Source organism: Gloeophyllum trabeum (genome assembly GCF_000344685.1).
Source record: "Gloeophyllum trabeum ATCC 11539 unplaced genomic scaffold GLOTRscaffold_00001, whole genome shotgun sequence".
Taxonomy (NCBI): domain Eukaryota; kingdom Fungi; phylum Basidiomycota; class Agaricomycetes; order Gloeophyllales; family Gloeophyllaceae; genus Gloeophyllum; species Gloeophyllum trabeum.
In genome coordinates, this window is record NW_006920410.1 from 195,933 (window position 1) to 216,918 (window position 20,986).

Here is a 20,986-nt window from a genome sequence, read left to right on the forward strand (position 1 = left end):
TGCACGCTCTTCTTTTCACATGTACCAGGCTTATGCTTATAATGGTCCGGCCTGCGCTGGTCCACCGCGGGCTGCTAGCGAGAATGTCCATCAGCGGGACGTACAACGTCACGTTCGCGATTCTCCCCCTGCTCACCGCGCAGGTGGAGCTCCTGCTGAACTACTCCTCATGGAAGACCATCCTCTCACCCGACCCCTTGCTCTTCCCCAACCTCCCAAACGACACCGTCCCAGTCGTAGGTAAGTGAGCCAATCTTACCGTCCCCTCCTCGAGTTTCTCTCACCGCCCAGCACCATAGTTGAGCTGGGAAGGGAGATTCAAACCGGTCCGGGTTCCATCAAGCTCGACTTCCAAGAAGCCAAGCTCGAAGTCCCCAATCTCTCGCGTCTCACGAAGGAGCCCTCCACGCCGTTCACCTTCAAGACGCACATCTTTGTAGACCAGGCGATCGACGTCTTCGGCTCCTTCGTCGAGTTTGGGCTGCCCACTTCGCTCGAGACGTTTGTCCCGGCCGATTCGGCCAATGTCTCGGGCCGGGGGTACCCGTACAGTGTGAAGGGTGCGGTGGAAAGTAATTTCCTGACGTTGGGGGAGGGGGAGGAACCGAGGTGGGGAGAGGAGGCGTATAGGAACGTGTCGAGCCAGACGTGGTTTGGGTGGAGTCTGCTGTGCGGGCGGCATACGTACGACTACGAGCACCCAGTCGACACGCCCGCCTTCGTCAAAGGTGCGTCGCCGTATACGTTCAGGGTCGGTTGACATATATTGCTCGATCTGTAGGGAACGTCACGCTCTACCCGCCATACGTCGGCGGCGCAGACCCCGTTACGTTCACCAACGTGCATGGTCTGCACGCGACGTTCAACTTCTCCATCGCTGGCCCGGAGGATTGTGCTACTCTCAATAGCCTGGATTGAAGTCGGATGCCTATGGCGTCGTGGTAATACACCCCGCTTGGTCTTATACCGGCATTGACAGCGGCAGCGGAGACATGAACTTCCATTCATTCCCAGGTAAGCTAGTATGTAGGTACGATGCGTCCTTGTCTCCACATGGTGTACCTCGCCGACCATATCTAAGGCAACCCAGTCTCCCCATCGAATATCACGTTCAGCCAGGCCGCCAGCCGATACCCTTGTTTCGCCAACTGCAAATCGATCTGCATGCATTATAATCGTCAGCCTTCGCCGTGCCCTCCTCGAGACACGGGCACGCACCACAGGCACAGCGTTGTCGAAATAGTCTCCCTCGCACAGGTCGTCGCCCGAGTCGTACGAGAACACGACGCTCTGCAGAACCCTGAATCAGTGACTAACCTCCCCGCGAGCATTTCCACTGTCTGTCGTACGCACACAGTCATATGCATTTGCCTCCCGAGCCCACACGAGTGGACACTCCAGCGGCGTGATGCTCGCCCTCTTCCCCTTCTCCGCCCCCAGCCGCTTGATGTCCTCCTCAATCGTGGCCACCGAGCGCTTGGTACTGACCGGCTCCGTGATGGACGTGCACGAGAGCCAGTCGGACGTGAGTGACTTGTACTCACCGCTCTTGATCCGCGCGACGAGGGCGGCGATGTACGTCTGCAGGTTGCCGCCGTAGGACCCGTTGATGTTGGTTGTCAGGATGCCCGTGTCCCATGCCTATTTACGAACGGAGTCAAGCTTGGGCGTATGAGTGTCGAGGGTGGAACATACGGCGTGGAGGTTCGTGGATTTGCCGCCGCACACGGCGTCGATGTCATTCCCGCCCACCTCGTACGCCTCGACGTGCAGGGGCTGGCCGATGTCCCCCAGGAACTGCAGACGCGTCAAAATGTGTGTGCAATCATGCCAAGGGACGTACGTGATCTGCATAAGACGTGTTTCAGAGCTGGGTATTGTATTTGAGTGGAAGAGGCTGCGCACCGATAAATTTCAGCGCCTCTTGTCTCTGGCTGGCCGACAGGGAGGTCTCCTGGATGCGCGTGGTGTAGTTGGCTATGGCCGTTACTGGCCAGCACGGATGTACAGGTGAGTGCTTGTCGGGGAGCGAAAATATAATAGGACATACAGATGCAACCTCCATCTCCGCAGTCCCGGGTTTCGGATACCGAGCACGAGTCATCCAGGGGGTCATCTTAGGGTACGTGGGTATTATTTCGGTTACGATGAGCACGATAACGCACCTTCTGCGTCAACGAAGTGATACGGCGCCGACCACTTGTACGCCGTCTCGTACCGGACGTTGTCCGCCCAGGTCGCGGCGCTGCCGAGACTCTGGTTGTACGTCGAGCCCAGCGACGACTTGACGAAGGACAGGGCGCCGGATGTGAGGAACTGTTTCCGGCTTTAATGGCGGTCCTTCCAGGTGAGTATGAACGACTTGAGCTACCTCTTGCGCGATGTATCTGCCATGCACACGGAGCGGATGAGTCGTCTGCGGATGTGGACGTGATGTGTGGTTTCCTCACCCGACTGTCTCGTGACCCAACGCACCCCAGGCGGAGGTGCCCCGCACGAAGGCAGACAGTCCCAGAAGGCTGTATTTGAGGTGTCTCATTCCGATACTATAACGGGGCAAGGGCGAGCTGGATGCAGAGCAGAGAAACTGGATGGTTTCCTTGTCACCCTTCTTATACTTCGCGCGGTGCAAGGTATCTACCCGGATGGCAGCTTCTGTGTACTGATACCCCGCAACGTGCCTCGAATACCCATTCTATCTGACCTGGCCATATGATTGTCGGCTGAAGCACGCGGTCGGAAATGCAATATCATTTAGAAGTGCGTTGTGGCCGACAGGAAGTGACGCATGTTTTCCATTTTATTGTGGCTGGGAACAGCGCCCGTGTGGGGTTTGACAGCGAGGGTATTGAGGTGTAACTACCTGACGCTTACTGAACATCTAAGTGGCCCTCGTTGGCTTGGGATACTCACGAATCGGGAGGGGATGCTGTGCCACCCACGCTGCGATGATAAGAACGTGCATCTGCACTATTTTTAACTCTCATCCCGAGGTAAATAATATATAATGCCCCTCCCCCATTTAAATAAAATATGCATTTTCATTATATGATACAAAGCTCAAGAACTCATTGATTCGAAGTGACTTCGAAGGGGGTGGGACATGCAGGTTCGAGAGGAGACCGGACAGGTTCGGACAGTATGCCACAATGGACAAACAGATCCAAACCATCAGAGCCAGACTTCGGTGTAAATCGCTGTGTCGCTGTCTCTCTTTTCGTCGCACATTACAAGATACTACCCTGGCGAACCAGCAGCAGCCGGACTACTACCGGGTCCTAGGGCTTTCTCCTCCTTTCTCACCCGCCGACTTGAAAGCTGCTTACCATCGCGCTCTTCTCCGCTTTCATCCTGACAAACGACAAGAGAAGGAGCAGAGAGATGTCGACGTCTCATCAACGGTTGCGGAGATCAAAGACGCGTACATGACCCTGTCTTCTCCTGCTCTCCGTGCCGCCTACGACGCTCAGCTGGAGCGTCGACAAGCAGGACCGCGACCTGCGCAGGTAGTCTCGTTGGAAGAATTCAGCGAATCCGAGGAAGATAATATAGGGAGGTGGACATACGACTGCAGGTGCGGCGGTGTGTATGTCATTACCGAGCGTGAGATGGAAGAGGATCGCCACCTGGTGGGATGCGGTAGCTGCTCGGAGGTGATTTGGGTCGGGTACGAGATCGCGGAGGGGGAGGACGTCGGATCGGAAGGCAAGCAGTAGCACATCGGGCTCTCCACTGCTTCTCGTACTAGAGAAATCAACGACAATCGACTCGAGGAACGCCAGCGTCGATGGAAAAATGCTGTACACAGCCGCCCACAACTGCATGGTCGAAGCATCTCTATCTATCTGGGTGAGTTTCACGACCCAAGTCACTCCATCTATATTCTGCTGAGTCTCACTTCGTGCATGTCTTGTCAGAAATGTCGGTTGTGAAGAACAGGCATATATGGAATCAGGTGGAAGTAATTCTAGCAATTCCGCGTCTCGAAGGAAGTCGGCAGGGCCCCCCATCCCCGACGCGCGCTACATCCCTCCGGGGAAGCGTTTTCAGCAACCATTGGCGAAGGCCAGGTTACACCGGCTATCGGAGACGCCCGCGAGACGTTTCCAGATACCATCGGGTAGTTAGATGAAGAGGACGAGAATTACCACAAAGATTCAAGGCAGCGCAGATCAGTAAGGCTCGTAGAGACGGGACTTCCTCGGGCCCGACTTACCCGCGATCCATGATCCTCATCTGCTAGGCCCGGTTGAGTGATCAGTATACTCGCCGGTGCTGGCCATACAGGATAGTACAAATGCTGGTCACTTTTCTCGGGCCGTTCAGGTCTATCTTTCCGCATGAGCAGAATACCTATGAATATCGGCATAACTGCCTTTCCGAGCTGGAGAGACTGCCTAAGTAGCCTCCTCATCTTGTGGGGGAGGGGTCGGTACGACCAGCTTGAGTCCACGGATGTGTACAAACATACAGGCTCCCGCAGGTCCCGGTGCTGTACTTGGCTCAGCAGTGTCAATCATCAGCGATCCCTCTGCCTTCCAGACTTTGCACTCCCGCATAGAATCTGGCTGATCTGCTCCTCGGGGCCCGCTGGTTGTCATCTCAGGCTTACTCCACCCCCGGGCTCACCTGCGTTCTGATTCCGCTCTTTCACGGACAACGAAAGGCTGTGAAGATGAAGTATCGGGTAGAGCGGGGCGCGTCTTCAGAACCACGGAAAACGAACCTCGCAGGAGGAAATCTCTAGGCGCATATACGTCACGTTGATATTGGCAGAGATGACAGGAAGAATCACTTCCTCTCGTGGCGTATACCAGCACGGCTTGAGCTTCGCCTCTGATGGTCTATGCCATCACCGCTCTATCTCAACGTTCTAAGTTCGCCCTCATGGCTGATTACGCTGCTCAATGTCTGGAGCTGGACGTCGACCGTTAGAGCCTGTCCTACTTCCCAGAGGGGGTGTTGTGCTATTCTGTTGCACCCTGGCAGCGACTGGGTTAATATTCTTCATGGATGTACGACACCAGGTGCCTTGTCTCTGACATCCGCAAAGGTAGTGTAAGTCAGGCTGAATGGTATACGGTCCAGCTGGACAATACTCCCCAATTTCGCAACCGAAGAGGGCTTAGTCATGCTCGTCGATTGCGAGAGGCGCCTCGCATGCTCAATATTGCGCTAACGATTTGCCAACAGTAATATCATACCTGAGGATCGGTCTGAAGTCCATGCATAGAATAATTTCAGAAAGCGGTGAGTAAATTTTCATTATTCCTCGGGAATCTGATGGCGTCCAGGGTATGCTTGGGTTACGCTATCTCCAGTGGAGGTGATAAAAACGCTCCCTAAACTAAGTAGCGACGCTAAAGCAAGGATCCAGCACATGAATGCAAATCTTCCAGGGTCATCGCCTCCTTTCGTTGCCCGTGTTCTTCAGGCGCGTACAAGGCTTAGCAAGCCCCGAGTCCGGCGTGGGATACAGCAGGTGACATGATCTCTCATTGCTCTGCTCGCCTCGACTTCCATAGAGTCGATCAACTCGACTCCGAAATTCCTGCCACTAACTCGGAGGCCCGACATAGCGCTGGGGTGACGGCGTATGTTTCGTGCTATTACGCCTGTATTGGTGTCCCTCTTACTGCCTATAGACGAAAGACATACCTATGACAAATTTGCTGTCATCGACTGCTATCTTCTATACGTCTCGCTTGTCATCTGGCCAGTGGATGTGATACTAGGGGAAGATCCTGACGAGAGACGAACGGTTCATATGAAGCAATGGCACCCTGCTGTCTTGATCAGGGATAGACGCCGAACGATATCAGTGGAGCCTACTTGTACGTAACAAATATGGGCTCCGGTGGTTGCTATGCATTGATGCTCAACGACAGCGCGGGAGTGGGATCCCAGCACCCCGGGCGCGCTGTGTTGTAAATACCGACGGCGAAATTTGCGGATGGTAGTGCAGTTTCGGAACTATTTCATATCTTATGAATAGCGGTATCACATCGATGTCATTGACAGAAACATAATGCATCGGACTCAGCGGACCTCAGTTATATGATATCCGATTTGGTACAGAGCATTGGCTGGTACGTTGGTTGAAGTTGAGTAGACGAGATGCCCACGTCACAGGCGCCCCTTCGTGCTCAAGATGGACCAATAGATGGTCTCTTCTACTCAAGGGTACGTATAATTCGAACTCGCCGGCAGGGAGGTGCAGTCGACCGCAGCTCTGCTGCGAGAACAACTCATCTAAATAACACTAGTAAGCGCGAATAATTTGGCGGACCATACCAGCCACCTCTACTGCATGAAGCATGTTACAGTGCGGAGCAGCATCCGGTTTATTGATTCAATTTAACCGGGACTTACTGACTGCTGTGCTGCTGTGCAGGCACCACTTCACGCTCCGAAGTCTCGTCGATGGAAAAACTTTATGACATCTTCAGCATGATCATTTCCAGTATCGACGCTTCCAGACCTATCTTAATCGGTGTCTTGTTCTCACCGCATCTCGTTCTCACCGCAGTTTACAGCGGAAGGAGCGTGAAAGCGGTCAGATACGCCAGGTTGCAGGGCCCTAAGGCGCAAGGAGACCACACCTTCCGAACGGGACCGACTTCCGATACAAGGATTTTCGCGAGTATAAAGCGGAGGGCCTGGGTTTAATTCAAGGGCATCCATCTAAATGCGAATCCTGCAACGCACCCGCAGCTTAATTGCGCAAGAATGTGCCATCTTCTTCAGGTTTTCCTGGAGGGACTGGTCAACTACCCTTATTCCTGGATCCCTTCTATCCATCGCAGCCATGCGAAGCACCACGATGTCGCTCCAGTCTGCGATAGTTCATTACGCCTGCGCCGTCATGTGGCTCACCCTCTTCGTATATTTCGTCGACCTTTCAAACCAAATAACGGGGATTGATGAGGACCGCGTCAACAAGCCAGACCGGCCTCTACCATCTGGCCTGGTCACATTGGAGGGGGCGAGAATGCGATGGACGACAGTCCTTGCTGGGTTCTCCCTTATCGGGATATTCTATCCAGTAATATTACCGGAGACGCTTTGCTGGGTCGCTACGGTAGCCTTCCTGAATTTGACGCCGGCAGGCAACCATTGGTTCGGGAAGAACTGCATCGCAATGACAACGGGGACGTGGGCGCTTCTCAGCGGTTGCTGGAAGATCATCGCCCCCCTCAGCGCGACCCACCGCTCTTTCATCCTGACAGTAGCGGTATGGACCGGCATCCTCATGCCGATCCAGGATTTTCGAGACATGAAGGGAGATGCGAGGGTTGGGCGGAGGACAATGCAGCTTGTTTACGGGGACATCACAAGCAGAAGGATATACGCATGTGGCTTCGTTCCAGCCGCATACGCGGTACTGCGCGTTGGGCGACTGGCGGACATCGCGCCTATTCCCCTGGCGCTGGCCCATGTATACTTGGCCTACCGGACCATGAATCATGACGGCCCTCGCTACGACCACAAGACATACATGGTCAGTATACGGTATATCTTGGAATCCTCTGTACTGACCAGAGCCATTTAGCACTTCACATATCTGTTCTGCGCGGTCGTCGCGTCCATCATAGTGAAACAGCATTGACTTGCCATGGCTCGAGGTAACTGTTATAATCATCGAATAATGCCCCTCCCCCGTTTAAATCAAATATGCAGTTTTCAGCAATCGGAGAAATGAAGTTTGGGATTTTTTGCACGCAGCAGCCGCTCCGCGGCTTACTTATTGGAGTAGGGCATCACCAAATTTGCTCCGCTAATGCTGTGTCTTGATTACGAGTCCTGAGGAACGTCGAGTCTTTGGGTAGTTTTGCAAAACTCTCTGTAAATCGACGTATTGCGCTCAGTTCGCTGGCTCTTGCGTCAGATTGTTTGTGGCATCGTGTAGCACCCTTTTATGTATCCAACTGTGATTTTCTTGTATTTGAATACGTGGTGTAGAGGATGCTGGACAGATGCCGGGGTGTGCAGGGGGTTTTGCAAAAGTTTGTCACGTGTGACATCCCCGCGAGATCCATCACGTTTTTGTCACGATCCGCCTCTCGAAGTTTTGCAAAACAGCATCACTACACCGCCAAACGGTGAGAATGCTATAGCCACATTTGGAAGTCAGGTGATATAGATGGGCCACAATGATCTTGTGGCATCGTAGCACGCACCTAGCGCCAACAACTCCGAGCCACCTTCATCTTATCTATCGCGTAGCTGCTATCAATGACGCTGCATCCCCGACTCCCACGGTAGTTACGAGTCCTGAGTTTACGAAGGATGAGTCCTTACCGGAAAAATTGCGAACGTTGTACCCGTGGGTATCAGTGTTGCCGAGAATGCGTGCGACTTTGCGCCATAGTCTTGAATACAATATTCAATTTCTGCTTGTATTGGAGACTACAGAAAGACTGCAAAATCGGATTTGTAGTGTCTGTTTGCAATCACACTGTGTTTTCGTCTCAGGTTGTTCATGTATTTCCGTGGTTTCTTCTATGAAGAGGTTTATTTGGGTTATCTGTCTACTGGAATAGTTTGAGCATTTAAGCATATCTCCTTCCTTTACTGCATGCTCTTTGTCATGTGTGGCATGTTGTTACCGTGGGAATTGACTTCTGTGGCTCTTTGTAGTCGGTGGCTGAGGTGCCGCGCCGGTTGGCATCTCTGGCTTCTCATTGGCTCCTGCTTGCGGGTCGTTGGCCAATGCCCGAGGTGACTTGCCACCAGTACAAAGGTGTGGGAAATGGCTTACCAATAGAGCCGGCTGCCTGTCTATTGCACTCTTGAGGCTGGTAACAGCCGCCATACGCTCCGCAATATGCCAATGAGTCAATTTTCAAGTGCAATTTTTACCATTTTGGGTGATAAACATGACCCATCTGCAAGAACCGCAGACCCGTATACCCGGCGTCGCGGGTCATGGTATGGCGTGGTGTGGGCAGTCCACGCACCATACCCACACCCGAGCAACCCTCGGGTTGAACACCACGGTCGCACCCGCCACCCATGCCCAACCTTATCTGCAGGTATTATTGACTATCTCTTCCACTGGGGAGGAAAGACCTGTGTCACAAAGCTGCCAATCTTTGATTGGCAGCAGAGGAGCACTTTGATCTATGTTACTTGTGTCTAGTAGTGCAGCTGCTACTATCCCTTGCACTGGGTACAAATACAATTTTGTAGTCTTTTTGTAGCCACCAATACAGACCAACTTTTAATATGTCAGAGTGGCAGGTACTTTTATGGTACAATGATGGCAGAGCCACAGGAGGACAAAGTATGAATGAAGGGGACATTCCAAATGCACATCTAAGGGATTTCAATATGTGCATAAGAAAGAGGACTGTATACATCAATTGGAACATTTATACACCCAATGCTAACACTTATCAGACACAACTCAGGACTCGTGTCCTGCCATGCATAGCAATGGCCCTCTACTGACAAGTTTAGCCTGCGCCACAAAGCCCCGGACCTGGCTCGGGCTTTGGACAACCCAAGCCAGGCCCTGTCCTCGGGCTTGAGTAGGGCTTTGGCCTGGCTCGGGTCTGGCTAAATAGGGCCTGGCCTGGCCTGGCTCGGGCTTGAAGCCAGGCCGGGCACAACACTACGGGTCGGTACCAGCTTGAGTCAAGTGGGGACGGGCAACGCCTGCCAGGACGCCATATTTGCTACTGTTTTGGTCCGTGGCCCGGCAAGACGTCTCCGAGGTCATGGGACTCGCGGCTGGCCGCGGCACGCTCTCAGGATGTTCATAAGTACATCGACGCCACCAGGTCAACTTGGAATATCTCAATTTGGGATGCCGGGGCCTGCCGGTCCTAGCTTCTTATTCTCACGACCCCGGACCATTACATCAGCAAAACGGCGAACACCGCTAAGACGACCTAAGTACGAATTAAGGCATACAAAGGGTAATACGGGAATTCTTAATCCATGGGGGTCCCCTTTCAGAATTAAGCACCACTACCTTAGTACAGACCTAAGTTGGGTCAGACCTCAGCATGCAGTTTATCAAGTGCATCAAGCCATGGCCGTATAAGGCTTCAGACGGCCTAAGGGCCTAAGTTATGGAGCACCGTGAATCCAAGGTAAAACTAAGGGTACAACATAACGACAGGCTGCACGCTAACTAAGGAGCCTTCAAGGAGTCAGACTCAGTCAAGGGCCTAAGGGTACAAAGCATGCAGTCCAATGGGCAACTAAATCTTCATTAACAAGGGGTTGTATTCTAAAGCACTCTAGAGACCTGCTCAACAAACAGCGAGAAATGGAAGACAGACAGGCAGGGCGGGCATACGGGCATACGGAAAAAGCTACGGAGAGATAGCCTACGCAGCACGACAACGAGAAAGCAAACGAGACAGCAGAAAACATACAGAATGATGCGCTGAACACTTACCAGCAGTGCAGGACTAAATGTATCTTCCGAATCAAAGGCCACGGCAAAGGGGGCGTGCAACAACCCCGGCTCGGCTCTTGACAGCGGTCGATTCTGAGGTGACGACGGGCTTGCGGACTACATCTTCAATCTCACTAGCCTTCCCAATGATATATGCCCATGCTGAACTATCGAGTGTTTTGATTGACGTGCGCCATGCCTTCGTCGCCTCGCCCCACGTGGTACCGTTGAAGGAGGGCAGCTTGGCTTCCGATTTTGTGCCCGACAGATAGTCCTCTCCCCATAGATGTAGCGCATGTTCAACCTAGTTTAGAAATTAGCAGCTGTTGTACAGAGGAAAATACTAACTCACAGCCGCGGTAGCGAGTGCCAAGGCATTAAAAGGGTAACGGGACACGGATGCTGCAAGTGCCGGAATAGTAGTATGACCCACGATGAATGCATAGTGCACCTTGAGTGCATGCAAGATCGGATCTGCAGCGAACGTACCCGACCACTCCTGTAACTGGAAAGATCAAACCACGATCAACTTTCAAAGTGACGGACGTACCTCAGGATCATCCGAAGCAGAGTCAGCATACAGGAATGGCCAGACATTCTCCTCAGTCAAACGCTTAGCAGTTTCACGGCGCATGGCAGCATCACGCAGGGTGTCACTATTCTCCTCTATAAGCATGATCGCCTTGATAGCAGCATTACCGATATTGCTGCGCCATTCACAGAGCCGTTGGGAAATCTGACAGATCATTAGTTGGGCTCGATCGCAGGAATCGTTCACGTACCAGACGAGACACATTGCATTGAGATCCTAACGAAAATGTATAATGAATATCCGGGAAGACGTGAGACCACACAGCTTGAATGATCTTGATGTATTCGGGTGTGGCAGAACTCCAAGGATCAGCAGAGGACATAGCAAAGTACTTAGCAACTGTCGGAATGAATACATGCCGGAACTGATTTCTCGTCACGCCAGCCGGAAGGTTATCGTAGCTCGGCGCAGGCAAGCGACCCTTGCCACGGGGGCGGTTCCGCCGGCTTTCACGAACAACAGCCTGTTCTTCGGAACTGTCGTCACCCAGCTCGTAGTCGAGGGGATCGTGCTCGTCTTCATATTCGATCACAGTGGGCGCAACGGAACCCTGGCGAGAACGAGGTGGGCATCGTGAGACAGAGCGCTGTCGCGACCGGCTATGGGCTGGCGGCGCAGGCACGGAAGGTTGTTGGGAGCCCGATTGTGGCCCCGATGGCTTCTTGGGGACAGAATACCACTGCAGCGGGGGAGGGGAAACCTGCCGCCCCTCGGGGAGCTGATGTGGAACAGGAAAACCTGGAGTAGTCAGAGGTACAGCCGGCGGAGAGAAAACTGCTGTCTGTAGATAGACTGCATTCATTTGGGGAGCTGTTCCGCCTTGGTCCCGCCGTCTACCTTGTTCCTTCTCGCTGTGCCTTTCAGACCAATCAGAGCTGGCGCGGATGTTCGTACGGGCCGGCCCATCGTGTTCATCACTGCAGATGTTATGGCTACCTGTAGCCTTGAATAAGCTCTCATAACCGATGCCGACGGGCACTGGACCATGCAGAAAGCCATCGTAGTTGTAGTTGTAGTCGTTGTCGTAGGGTGTGGAGTAGCGAACCTCGGGAGAGTAGTCGTACTCGTCGCGAGGTCTGTAGGAAACGTCATCGCCATAGTGATGGGCCTGCGGAGTGGGTTGGCTCGCACGCTCAGTATCGAGCGCAGGAGCACGCGGCATGGTGTCATCCCATCCGTGCTCATATGGCAGAACCTCAGCATCGTGCATCTATTGCTCGTTAGGCCTTCGGCGGCGAGGTTGGTACTCCTGTTCATCTCTGTCACGGTTCGGCCCACTACGATGCTCCTTCCTCTTATCTTGGGTTCCACGAGCCGCTGAGTGATGGCCATTGGCGCCGGAGATACTCTCAAGAGGCGGGTGGGAAACATGAACGGACACCATCGACTACAGGTAGTCAGCCTCGAGAACTACACAACAGATCACCAGACTTACTGAAGAGGTAACTCGCTTCTGTCCTTTCACTGGACTCGACTTTGCTGCTTCTTCCTCATGCCCCTCATCCTCGTCCCCTGGAAACCCGCCCTCCTTGACTGGCGATGCAACCTTGCTTATCCTTTTGTTCAAGGAGTCGGCAATCGTAGATGTCTGTGGCCGAGAGAAGACTGCAGACGCCCAGCCTCGAGAGGATGATCCGCACGCCATGATAAGATCAACTTGGGGTGGTGGCGGGGATGGAGACGCTTCGCGTTCGCAAGAACCACGACGAGCGGGTTGGTGACCAGTGGCTGGAGCATGATTCGAGGATGTAGACTTTGCTCCAGCATGTGCTACCGCATTTGGTTTGGTACGTTCGTGTTTCGCATGCTCCGACTTCTGAGACATCCAATTTGCCTTGAGTCTGTGCTCGAAGAGTGAGCAAGGCCATGTGAAGACCGCTCATAGCACACGCACCTGGCTTTGACTGGAACTGAAGTCTGAGACCCAGATGTCTTCCCGCCCTGCTTTCGAGAATGACTTTCGCTAGGTCTACCGTCACGATACTCCTCCTCCTCGGAAATGGGATGCAGCTCGTTGCGGCCTTGGCCAACAGCTGCACGTCCAGTGCCTTTCTGAGACCGGTTGCTGCCTTTCCGAGTTCTCCTCTTGACAGGTAGATTTTCGGAGGCCGCATCAGAGTTAGAAGGGGGATCCATGTCCATATTATTCTCGGGCAGGTAAGATTCGCTGCTGTACCCATAGCGTTCACTGTCCTGCAGGGCATTCTCCTTATCAGTCTCGTTGTCTATACACACATTTGTGCCTTTCCGAGCCTGAGCTGGAGTGCACCTTCTTTTCGCAGGTGCTGCTTCAGAATCAGACATTTGAGGGGTAGCGGGGGGACGCTTGCGCTTCAGCTGAAGATTGTTATCGCCAGCATCCTCTGACAGGCCAATCCGGTCTGTATCTCCCATTTCTGCAGAGTGCAAGCTTCGGCCCGCGTCCCGGTCAAGCTTCTTTCTTCTGCGAGAAGGGGGATGCACATTCAACTCCTCCTGGAGGTGTTGATTGGCAGCCCCAGAGCGCTGTCTCGTCTTTGGAGCCATGATGGAATGAAGCGGGCACAAGGGCGATGGTAGGCCTGCGTGAATGAGAGTACACCGGAGACAAGACTTGAACGTTCACCACGTATAAAGTCGGAGATCCCAAAATGGTAAGGGACAGCACCGCCACTGCCCGCACCGCGTATCACTTGGCAGTCTACTGTCCTCTGCCTCTGCAGGCCTCACATTATCACAATGATGCAGCGACCACCATCCCCCATGATTGCCAGTGCTCGAAGAAATCGCAGTATTCATGCCAGAAACATTCCATGTCCATTTCCAGGCTGTAGGCAGAAGTTCCGGGCGACATCAGGCCTCACGCAGCACATCCAGCACAAGCACAAGGACCATGGCCAATCTGTGGAGATCCATAGCTCATCATCCGAGAGCACCAACCCCAGTGCTGTGCCTCAGTCTGGTAATGATGACCCTTCAGAGATCAGAGAATCAGATAGCTGGCAGGATAGCTTCCGATTTATTCCAGACCCTGAGGGATTGGAATCAGAGAATGAAGACCCACCCATGAGTAGAGACTCTCAGCAAGACTCAGGTGTGCTAGAATTTCAATGATACTCTATGTGATCATTTATGGACATTGTTCAAAGGCTCAGACTCTGGATCAGAGAGTGATGCTGAGGATTTCACTATTCAGCATGATGTCATGCCAGTCCCAGAGCTGCCAGGATCTCGCATTGCTCATGAGCATCTTAATGGTATGTCTTTAGCTGAATAATCTATGTGGGATACAGGTAGAGGTACCAATGGAGCTAAGGATCTGCATGGGTATACCCACGGGTGTCCAAGTGCATACCCATATCACACCTGCAACAAAACCCACGTCGATGGGTCAGGTATGGGTACTCATGGGTTTCAGTTTTGAAGATGCACTGAATGACACATTTTTGAGACCTGGCGGTTCACAGGTATGACCCATACCCGCAAGGACCCTCCCTGTAACCCACATGGGTTACCCGTACCTGTGCTATTCATTACCAATGGTTACAGGGACAGATTGTGTTTGACTGTACCTGTAACCAGTGCATCTCCAGAATATGCGATTTACTAATAGTACTCCATGTTCTATATTGCATTACTGATCAAAATTATGCCATAGGCCGTCCTTGTGACCAGTCTGGAGCTTTTCTGGAACCAGGGAGCCCACCAGTCACCCATAAAACAAGAGGATCAAATGACTGGACACCATTTCAGAGTGCAGTTGAATTCGAGACTGCTGATTTCTTGTTCCGCCGCAACCAGATGCCACAAGACCAGATTGATGACCTCATGAAATTATGGGGAGCCACATTACGCAAATATCACGACCTCCCTCCCTTCATCAATCATGTAGACATGTTGAAGAAAATTGACTCTTCTGTCCTTGGAGACGTTGCTTGGAAGTCTTTTGATGTCACATATCAAGGAGAGAGACCAGCTCACAATACCCCGGAGTGGATGGACTCTGACTATACTGTGTGGTATCGAGATCCTTATGAAGTAGTGACACGCCTCCTGGATAATCCAGACTTTGCAGGGGAGTTTGATTATGCCGTATATCAGGATTTCGATCAGGACCAGGGACGAAGGTACAAGGATTTTATGTCTGGTGACTGGGCATGGAAGCAGTGTGTGACTGGGCATGGAAGCAGTGTGTGAGTGATTGAGTTATATTAGTTTCTTGGCAGGCTACTAAATTCATGGGGTGCAGAACACTATCGCTCAAGACTGTGATGCTGATGGTGCTACCTTTGTCCCTATCATCCTGGGCAGTGACAAGACCACAGTATCTGTTGCCACTGGTCAAAATGAATACTATCCACTCTATATGTCAATTGGAAATATCCACAATAATGTACGCCGGGCTCATCGTGATGGTGTGGTGTTGATTGGGTTTCTTGCTATTGCCAAGAGTATAGTTTTCAAGTTATATCTGTGCCTGCACTATGACTGACCTGGATAAAGCGGATAGGCAGTATGCAAATGACAACAAGTTCCGCAAATTCCGGCGACAACTATTTCATTCATCTCTTTCCACCATTCTTCAACCACTACCCAATGGCATGACAGTGCCAGAGATAATGCGGTATCCTGATGGCCACTTCCGGTGTACCATTTTTGGGCTTGGACCTTACATTGCCGATTATCCAGAGCAAGCATTGCTGGCATGCATTGTGAATAACTGGTGCCCCAAGTACAGTGTCTCAATCTTCTGCCATCAGAGCTTCCCTGATTTATTGATTACAGGTGCACTGCTCATCCCAGTGATCTTGATACTCCAGCCTCACCACGTTCACGGGAACAGTCTGATGATATTGCAGAGAATTACGAGCTTGGTGATGCCTGGGAAATCTATGGACTTGTTGCCGACATTGTTGTAAGTCTGATCTGCCACTGCTGGCATCCACTATTCAGCATCTATTGCAGCCGTTTACCAATGACTTTCCCCGTGCGGACATTCATGAGCTTCTTGCACCTGATATCCTGCATCAAATCATCAAAGGTTCATTCAAAGACCATCTGGTGACATGGGTAGAGACATATCTAGTGAAGGCACATGGCCAGGCAAAGGCAAACACAATCCTTGCTGATATAGACCGTCGGTGAGTGATCTGATCTGATTCATTTATGCTACAATCGATAAAATGAGGTAATTTCTGCAGTATTTCAGCAGTACCCCCTTTTCCAGGTCTACGCCGGTTTCCCCAAGGCCGCGGATTTAAGCAATGGACCGGTGATGACTCTAAAGCACTCATGAAAGTAAGGGTAGGAACATCCATGCTACTATTTGACTGATTATTCTATGCTGACAGGTTTATCTCCCTGCAATTGCCGGACATGTCCCTGAGAAAATGGTCAAAGCAATCAGTGCCTTCCTGGACTTTTGCTATCTATGCAGGAGGAATGTGCATAATGAGAAGACATTGCAAGAACTTGAAGATGCACTATGTCGATTCCATGAATATCGAGTCATCTTTCAGGAACTGGGAGTTCGTGAAGGCTTTTCACTTCATCGACAGCATGCACTCTCACATTACAAGTCACTCATCTGCTTATTTGGAGCCCCAAATGGTTTATGTTCGTCAATCACGGAGTCCAAGCATATCAAAGCTGTGAAAGAGCCTTGGCGACGATCCAACCATTTTGAAGCTATCATGCAAATGATGGTGACCAACCAAAGGCTAGACAAGCTTTCAGCCATGCGAGTAAACTTCATAGCACGTGGGATGTTAGCAGATTCAGCTCCAGGTCAGTAAATCAATAATTATCCTAAGTATTACTCACATCTGTGTCAAGGCACTGATCTACATAAACATCCTCAAGCACTATTGAACCCCTCTAGAGATGCTGATGATGATGATGATGATGGTGAAGTCGATGGGCCCAGTGTCCTAGCATATGTTAATCTTGCTCGCAAGCCAGGTAAGCTGGATGTAAAAATATTTTTTCCTTGTAATCATGATTGCTCCTATTATCCCGTGGTTATCCCCGCAAACTGGGAGATCTTGGGAAGCATATTCAGTACCAGCAACTGCCAAAACTGGTGTTAAATTTCCTCAATGATGTGATGAATTTACGCACCTCAGGCAGTCCAGTAACACTGGATGACTTGGAAGGCATTCAATCTCTTTCCACCTTCCATTCAGCTGTTTCAGTCTATTATGCCCCAAGTGATCCATGCGGTGCTGGTGGTATGCACAAGGAACGTATTCGAGCTTCACCAAGTTGGAGAAAAGGCCATCCGCGGTATGATTGTGCATTTGTACAGTCTGATACAGGCCTTGAAGGTTTTGCTGGACTTCAAGCTGTCCGTATTCGTCTCTTCTTCTCCTTCAAGTTTAGGGGAGTCACATATCCTTGTGCTCTGGTGAACTGGTTTTCTCCGGTCATGGATTTCCCTGATCCGGAGACAGGAATGTGGATTGTGACACCTGTTCTGGATAACCGGAGGCGACCTATTGTATCCGTCATACATCTTAACTGTGTTGTCCGGGGGGCACATCTGATTGGAGTCACAGGAAAGAAGAACCTGCCTGTTGGTTTTCACTTCTCAGATTCTCTTGACGCCTTCCAGTCATTTTATGTGAACAAATATGCTGACCATCATGCTTTTGAGATAGCATATTGATTTAGTTAAGCAATATAGAACACTACCTTACTATACTTCATAGAGTTCCCATTCGAATCTGATGATCCTATATACAGTCAGACTGATATTTGATGACCTCAGGTCCATTCAAGTAGTACCTCACTACTGCCACATTTGGTGCCTTCCATGCAACCAGTGGGAGGGTGTTTTGAACCTGAAAGACAATCCTAGTAAAGACCATTGAAATATGGATATTAGTGTCATTAGTCTACTAGATCCCATGCAGCCGGAGAGCATGAGACACTCGCTCGGATGCAACTCGGATAAACCCGAGACGGACTTAACCTCCAACTTGCGACCGTCCGCTGTCAATCCACGCGCACGACGTACTCTGACATCTGATAAATCACGACAAGAATCAAAAATCTGTGAGTCGTATCTTGCGATTGGCGGGTGCACGGTGAGTTGCTGACGATTTTTTGCTATTTATTCTGCCCAGAATAAGCAAAGTTTTCTCTAGTTCACAATCAAAGATTCTTCCGTCAAAGTCAGCTTGGGCACGGGGACCCCCTCAAAGCACTTCGTCAGCTCCTTCACCGCGAACTCAGTCGCCCGCTCCATCGAGCGCAACCCCTCCAGCCACTGCGACCCATTCTAGACATCCTAGTGCTCTCACTGGTCAGGGTGTGTCGATCAAGGATGGTGTATCTGTACCACGGAGTAGTGCTAGTGCCGTCAAGCAAGGTAAGACTGCCGGTAGAGATATCCTTCGCAAATGAGCTCATTTGTTCAACAGGTTCATCGGTTACCTTTGGATCGATAGACAACGCGTCATCGACGCCCATCTCCTCCTCCCCCGCCAGTATACCGGCCATCAATGCCGAAACCGTAAAATCGTTTGGCACGGTTCCCGCGTCGCCGTCAACGACACAGGCGAATGGCAAGTCGCCAGTAGGGTCCGTACGGACGGCGGCGAACGGCTCGTCAGGCGCGACCCACGCGTCAAAGCCCATCAGCAAGGCCAACATATCCAAACTGTTCTAAAATCCGAGCCCGAATGCCTCGTCGCCCGCTGTATCATCACCGTCTCCAAAGTCCTCTCCCTCTGTAAGACCATCCTCGTTACCCCAGCAGACGCCGCCTCAAGGCCCGCAGCATCCGCCTTCACAGCCTTCGCAGCTAGGCACCGGCTTGTATACCCCCTTTACATCAAGCGCACAATCTAGAACACCTACGACACCTGCTAATGGACCTGGCCAACCTCCTCGCTCGCCCGTGTCTTTCAGACCGATGACGAACGGGGCAGGGGGCGCTGGCGCTTGGCCGTCGACGGGTCCCACTTCTCCTCCCGGTCCTCCTCAGGCTGTGCCAGCGGCTATGCCTAGCCCTCGTATGACGCCTCACCCGCACCCTGGGACACCTGCAGGTTTGCCGCCCGGTACACCCGTCGGCTGGCAGCCTTACTATGTAAGACTAATGTTTTCCGTAGCGTTTCAGAGAAGACAAACTGATTTGGATACCTACAGTACTCGTACATGCCCGGACTCCCTCTGGAACACTACATGCCCCCGTATTCTCCCCGTGGCCAGTAGCACATGCCGCCGCAAGGCTTTCCTCCTCAACAGCATCATCCGCAAAGCCACCTCTCTCATGCTCCTCCCGGTCCACCCGGGCTGCCCCATATTATGCCTATGTCTCCCCGTAATCCCCGCCGCCACTGCAAGGGCCCAGCGTCCGCGCACCTGCACACACTATCCCTGCCCAGCATTAAACTCCCTCAAGCAGCGCGAGCTCCATCTCCTCTCCTCCCTCAACCCCACATCCCTCAGACCTGTGCTTCCTGCCGGCAATGCATGGCTGAACACAGGTGCCAGCGCGTTCGTACCTAGACAGTCGAAGGTTGTCATCAAGGCCGCGGACAGCAAGGAGGTGGACTTGCAGGAGCTCAGGAAGCAGCAGGCGCAGGCTGGAGCGCCCATTGCACTGCGGTCGCCTGCCCCCAGTCCGCGCTGCAATATCGTCCACATGGAGACCGAGGAGACGAAGAATCAGCGGCTCACAGATGCGCGCGAGAAGGAGAGGCTGAAGAAGGAGGAGAAGTGCAAGAAGAAGGAGGAGGAGGTTGAGGAGAAGGAGAGGAAGGAACGGAAGGAACAGGAGCGGAAGAAGAGGCAGGAGGTGAAGGAGGAGGAGGAGCGGCAAGGAGGGCGATGAAGCCGCCTCAGTTCTTAGCTCTGCACGATATTACTGTACTCTTGATTATGAAAATGTGTTCTTACTAGCTGTGGCCACATTACTACCTGATCCCTCCGGCCTTCGTACATTAACACTAAATTCTTGCGTCCTGGTACAATACGGCTTATTGATTATCAGGTCCTTGATAGATTCGGAAGCCTCTATTCTTAGTAAGGAGTGCCTTAGGAACTGGGGGAACTTAAGATTACATCCACTGAGCTCATCGAATGCCTTAGTACAGGAATTTGCCCCTTAGCGCACCTGGAGGACCCGGGAATCTCCTATGTATGTATGTCCAAAAAAAGGCCTCAGAATGGCCTCAAAAGTGCTAACTTTTGGTCCTCAGAAGTGCTAAGTCGGACACACATGTCACAATGTCACACAATGTCACACTATCTGTGACAGTGCCACAGAAGGCTGATACAAGCCACAAGGAGCGATTTAGAAGCGCATATATGGGCAACAGCAGTGTTTACTGGTCATAGAATGATAGCAAACATAGTATTGAGTTATTTTGTAGTGATAAAGACAGAATACTATGGTGAAATATATCTTAGGCCCTTTTCATCTTTCCCCCCGGGACTCGGATAATCAGCCGTACTTTCGGCTTGTTGAATGTCCTCCATCGCTGTGCTGCTACGGCAGTGAGCACCATATTTTCAAAGGTACCCTTGAGTGCAGCAGACCCAAGGTTATATAGCATATGATCCGCAAAGGCATGGGTATGGAGTGATGCCCCTCCGGACATCTACAAGTCCTTACCTAGCCAATGAGCCCCGCGAGAGGCCGTCTGAAGTTACCCGAGAAGGGCATATTTGGCACGGACAAACAGCGCGCGCAGAAACGTGATGTTCAGTTTCTTATGCAAACGACTGTAGGCAATTCAGCCACCTGGAGTTGGTGGCTCCATTGGGCCTCAAAAGTACTAAGTTCCGGCATACATTCCGGCGTAGGCGGTCACTGGGGAGCCTCAAAAGTGCTAAGTCCGACAATGAAATGGCCAATTTTGGGGCCTCAAAAGTGCAAAAATCGGACATACATACATAGGAGATTCCCGGGTCCTGCACCTGGCGCAGCGTCTCCTGACGTCTTACCTCAACTGACTCGCTGAGATACATCCAACTTAGTAGACTGGGTACGG

General features: G+C 51.8%; 9 protein-coding genes across 9 annotated transcripts; 6 read left to right on the plus strand and 3 right to left on the minus strand.

The window, feature by feature from the left end:
- Positions 1-83: 83 nt before the first annotated feature.
- GLOTRDRAFT_118453 (uncharacterized protein) lies at positions 84-964 on the plus strand (the record flags this gene model as incomplete). The annotated part of the gene is made up of 3 exons (XM_007862301.1): positions 84-240; positions 300-728; positions 782-964. 3 exons carry the CDS (start codon positions 84-86, stop codon positions 916-918), a joined length of 723 nt encoding a protein of 240 aa, XP_007860492.1. The 3' UTR covers positions 919-964.
- Positions 965-980: 16 nt separating this feature from the next.
- On the minus strand, positions 981-2,562 carry GLOTRDRAFT_108758 (nuclease Le1). Its single transcript, XM_007862302.1, has 10 exons — positions 2,451-2,562; positions 2,372-2,387; positions 2,166-2,316; positions 2,051-2,116; positions 1,906-1,989; positions 1,844-1,848; positions 1,696-1,797; positions 1,354-1,641; positions 1,219-1,290; positions 981-1,160 (listed from the first exon to the last, which is right to left on the minus strand). The coding sequence occupies exons 1-10, from the start codon at positions 2,537-2,539 to the stop codon at positions 1,077-1,079; spliced, it is 957 nt and encodes a 318-aa protein (XP_007860493.1). The 5' UTR covers positions 2,540-2,562; the 3' UTR covers positions 981-1,076.
- A 579-nt stretch (positions 2,563-3,141) lies between these two features.
- On the plus strand, positions 3,142-4,075 carry GLOTRDRAFT_112804 (DnaJ-domain-containing protein; the record flags this gene model as incomplete). The annotated part of the gene is made up of 3 exons (XM_007862303.1): positions 3,142-3,189; positions 3,255-3,849; positions 3,918-4,075. The coding sequence occupies 2 exons, from the start codon at positions 3,142-3,144 to the stop codon at positions 3,714-3,716; spliced, it is 510 nt and encodes a 169-aa protein (XP_007860494.1). The 3' UTR covers positions 3,717-3,849; positions 3,918-4,075.
- Positions 4,076-6,684: 2,609 nt separating this feature from the next.
- On the plus strand, positions 6,685-7,609 carry GLOTRDRAFT_134774 (uncharacterized protein; the record flags this gene model as incomplete). The annotated part of the gene is made up of 2 exons (XM_007862304.1): positions 6,685-7,501; positions 7,553-7,609. Exons 1-2 carry the CDS (start codon positions 6,689-6,691, stop codon positions 7,607-7,609), a joined length of 870 nt encoding a protein of 289 aa, XP_007860495.1. The 5' UTR covers positions 6,685-6,688.
- Positions 7,610-10,442: 2,833 nt separating this feature from the next.
- GLOTRDRAFT_123755 (uncharacterized protein) lies at positions 10,443-12,165 on the minus strand (the record flags this gene model as incomplete). The annotated part of the gene is made up of 4 exons (XM_007862305.1): positions 10,443-10,715; positions 10,764-10,910; positions 10,962-11,147; positions 11,194-12,165. The coding sequence occupies 4 exons, from the start codon at positions 12,163-12,165 to the stop codon at positions 10,443-10,445; spliced, it is 1,578 nt and encodes a 525-aa protein (XP_007860496.1).
- Positions 12,166-12,213: 48 nt separating this feature from the next.
- On the minus strand, positions 12,214-13,529 carry GLOTRDRAFT_123756 (uncharacterized protein; the record flags this gene model as incomplete). The annotated part of the gene is made up of 3 exons (XM_007862306.1): positions 12,214-12,390; positions 12,439-12,844; positions 12,898-13,529. 3 exons carry the CDS (start codon positions 13,527-13,529, stop codon positions 12,214-12,216), a joined length of 1,215 nt encoding a protein of 404 aa, XP_007860497.1.
- Positions 13,530-13,721: 192 nt separating this feature from the next.
- Positions 13,722-17,649, plus strand: GLOTRDRAFT_101899 (uncharacterized protein; the record flags this gene model as incomplete). The annotated part of the gene is made up of 10 exons (XM_007862307.1): positions 13,722-14,076; positions 14,641-15,171; positions 15,248-15,433; positions 15,486-15,714; positions 15,768-15,897; positions 15,948-16,123; positions 16,184-16,280; positions 16,334-16,769; positions 16,845-16,943; positions 17,024-17,649. 10 exons carry the CDS (start codon positions 13,722-13,724, stop codon positions 17,647-17,649), a joined length of 2,865 nt encoding a protein of 954 aa, XP_007860498.1.
- A 241-nt stretch (positions 17,650-17,890) lies between these two features.
- GLOTRDRAFT_123757 (uncharacterized protein) lies at positions 17,891-18,654 on the plus strand (the record flags this gene model as incomplete). Its single annotated transcript, XM_007862308.1, has 4 exons — positions 17,891-18,070; positions 18,131-18,157; positions 18,219-18,354; positions 18,407-18,654. 4 exons carry the CDS (start codon positions 17,891-17,893, stop codon positions 18,652-18,654), a joined length of 591 nt encoding a protein of 196 aa, XP_007860499.1.
- A 246-nt stretch (positions 18,655-18,900) lies between these two features.
- Positions 18,901-19,824, plus strand: GLOTRDRAFT_123758 (uncharacterized protein; the record flags this gene model as incomplete). Its single annotated transcript, XM_007862309.1, has 2 exons — positions 18,901-19,048; positions 19,100-19,824. The coding sequence occupies 2 exons, from the start codon at positions 18,901-18,903 to the stop codon at positions 19,822-19,824; spliced, it is 873 nt and encodes a 290-aa protein (XP_007860500.1).
- Positions 19,825-20,986: the final 1,162 nt, after the last annotated feature.

Bases quoted from the DNA above. Each gene is read 5' to 3' on its own strand.
- GLOTRDRAFT_108758 (XM_007862302.1), bottom strand. From the start codon at position 2,539: ATGAGACACCTCAAATACAGCCTTCTGGGACTGTCTGCCTTCGTGCGG. The intron at 1,291-1,353 runs GTGCGTACGACA...AGGGTTCTGCAG, and splicing joins AGGCAAATGCATATGACTGT to AGCGTCGTGTTCTCGTACGA. The intron at 1,161-1,218 runs GTGCGTGCCCGT...TAATGCATGCAG, and splicing joins TCGACAACGCTGTGCCTGTG to ATCGATTTGCAGTTGGCGAA.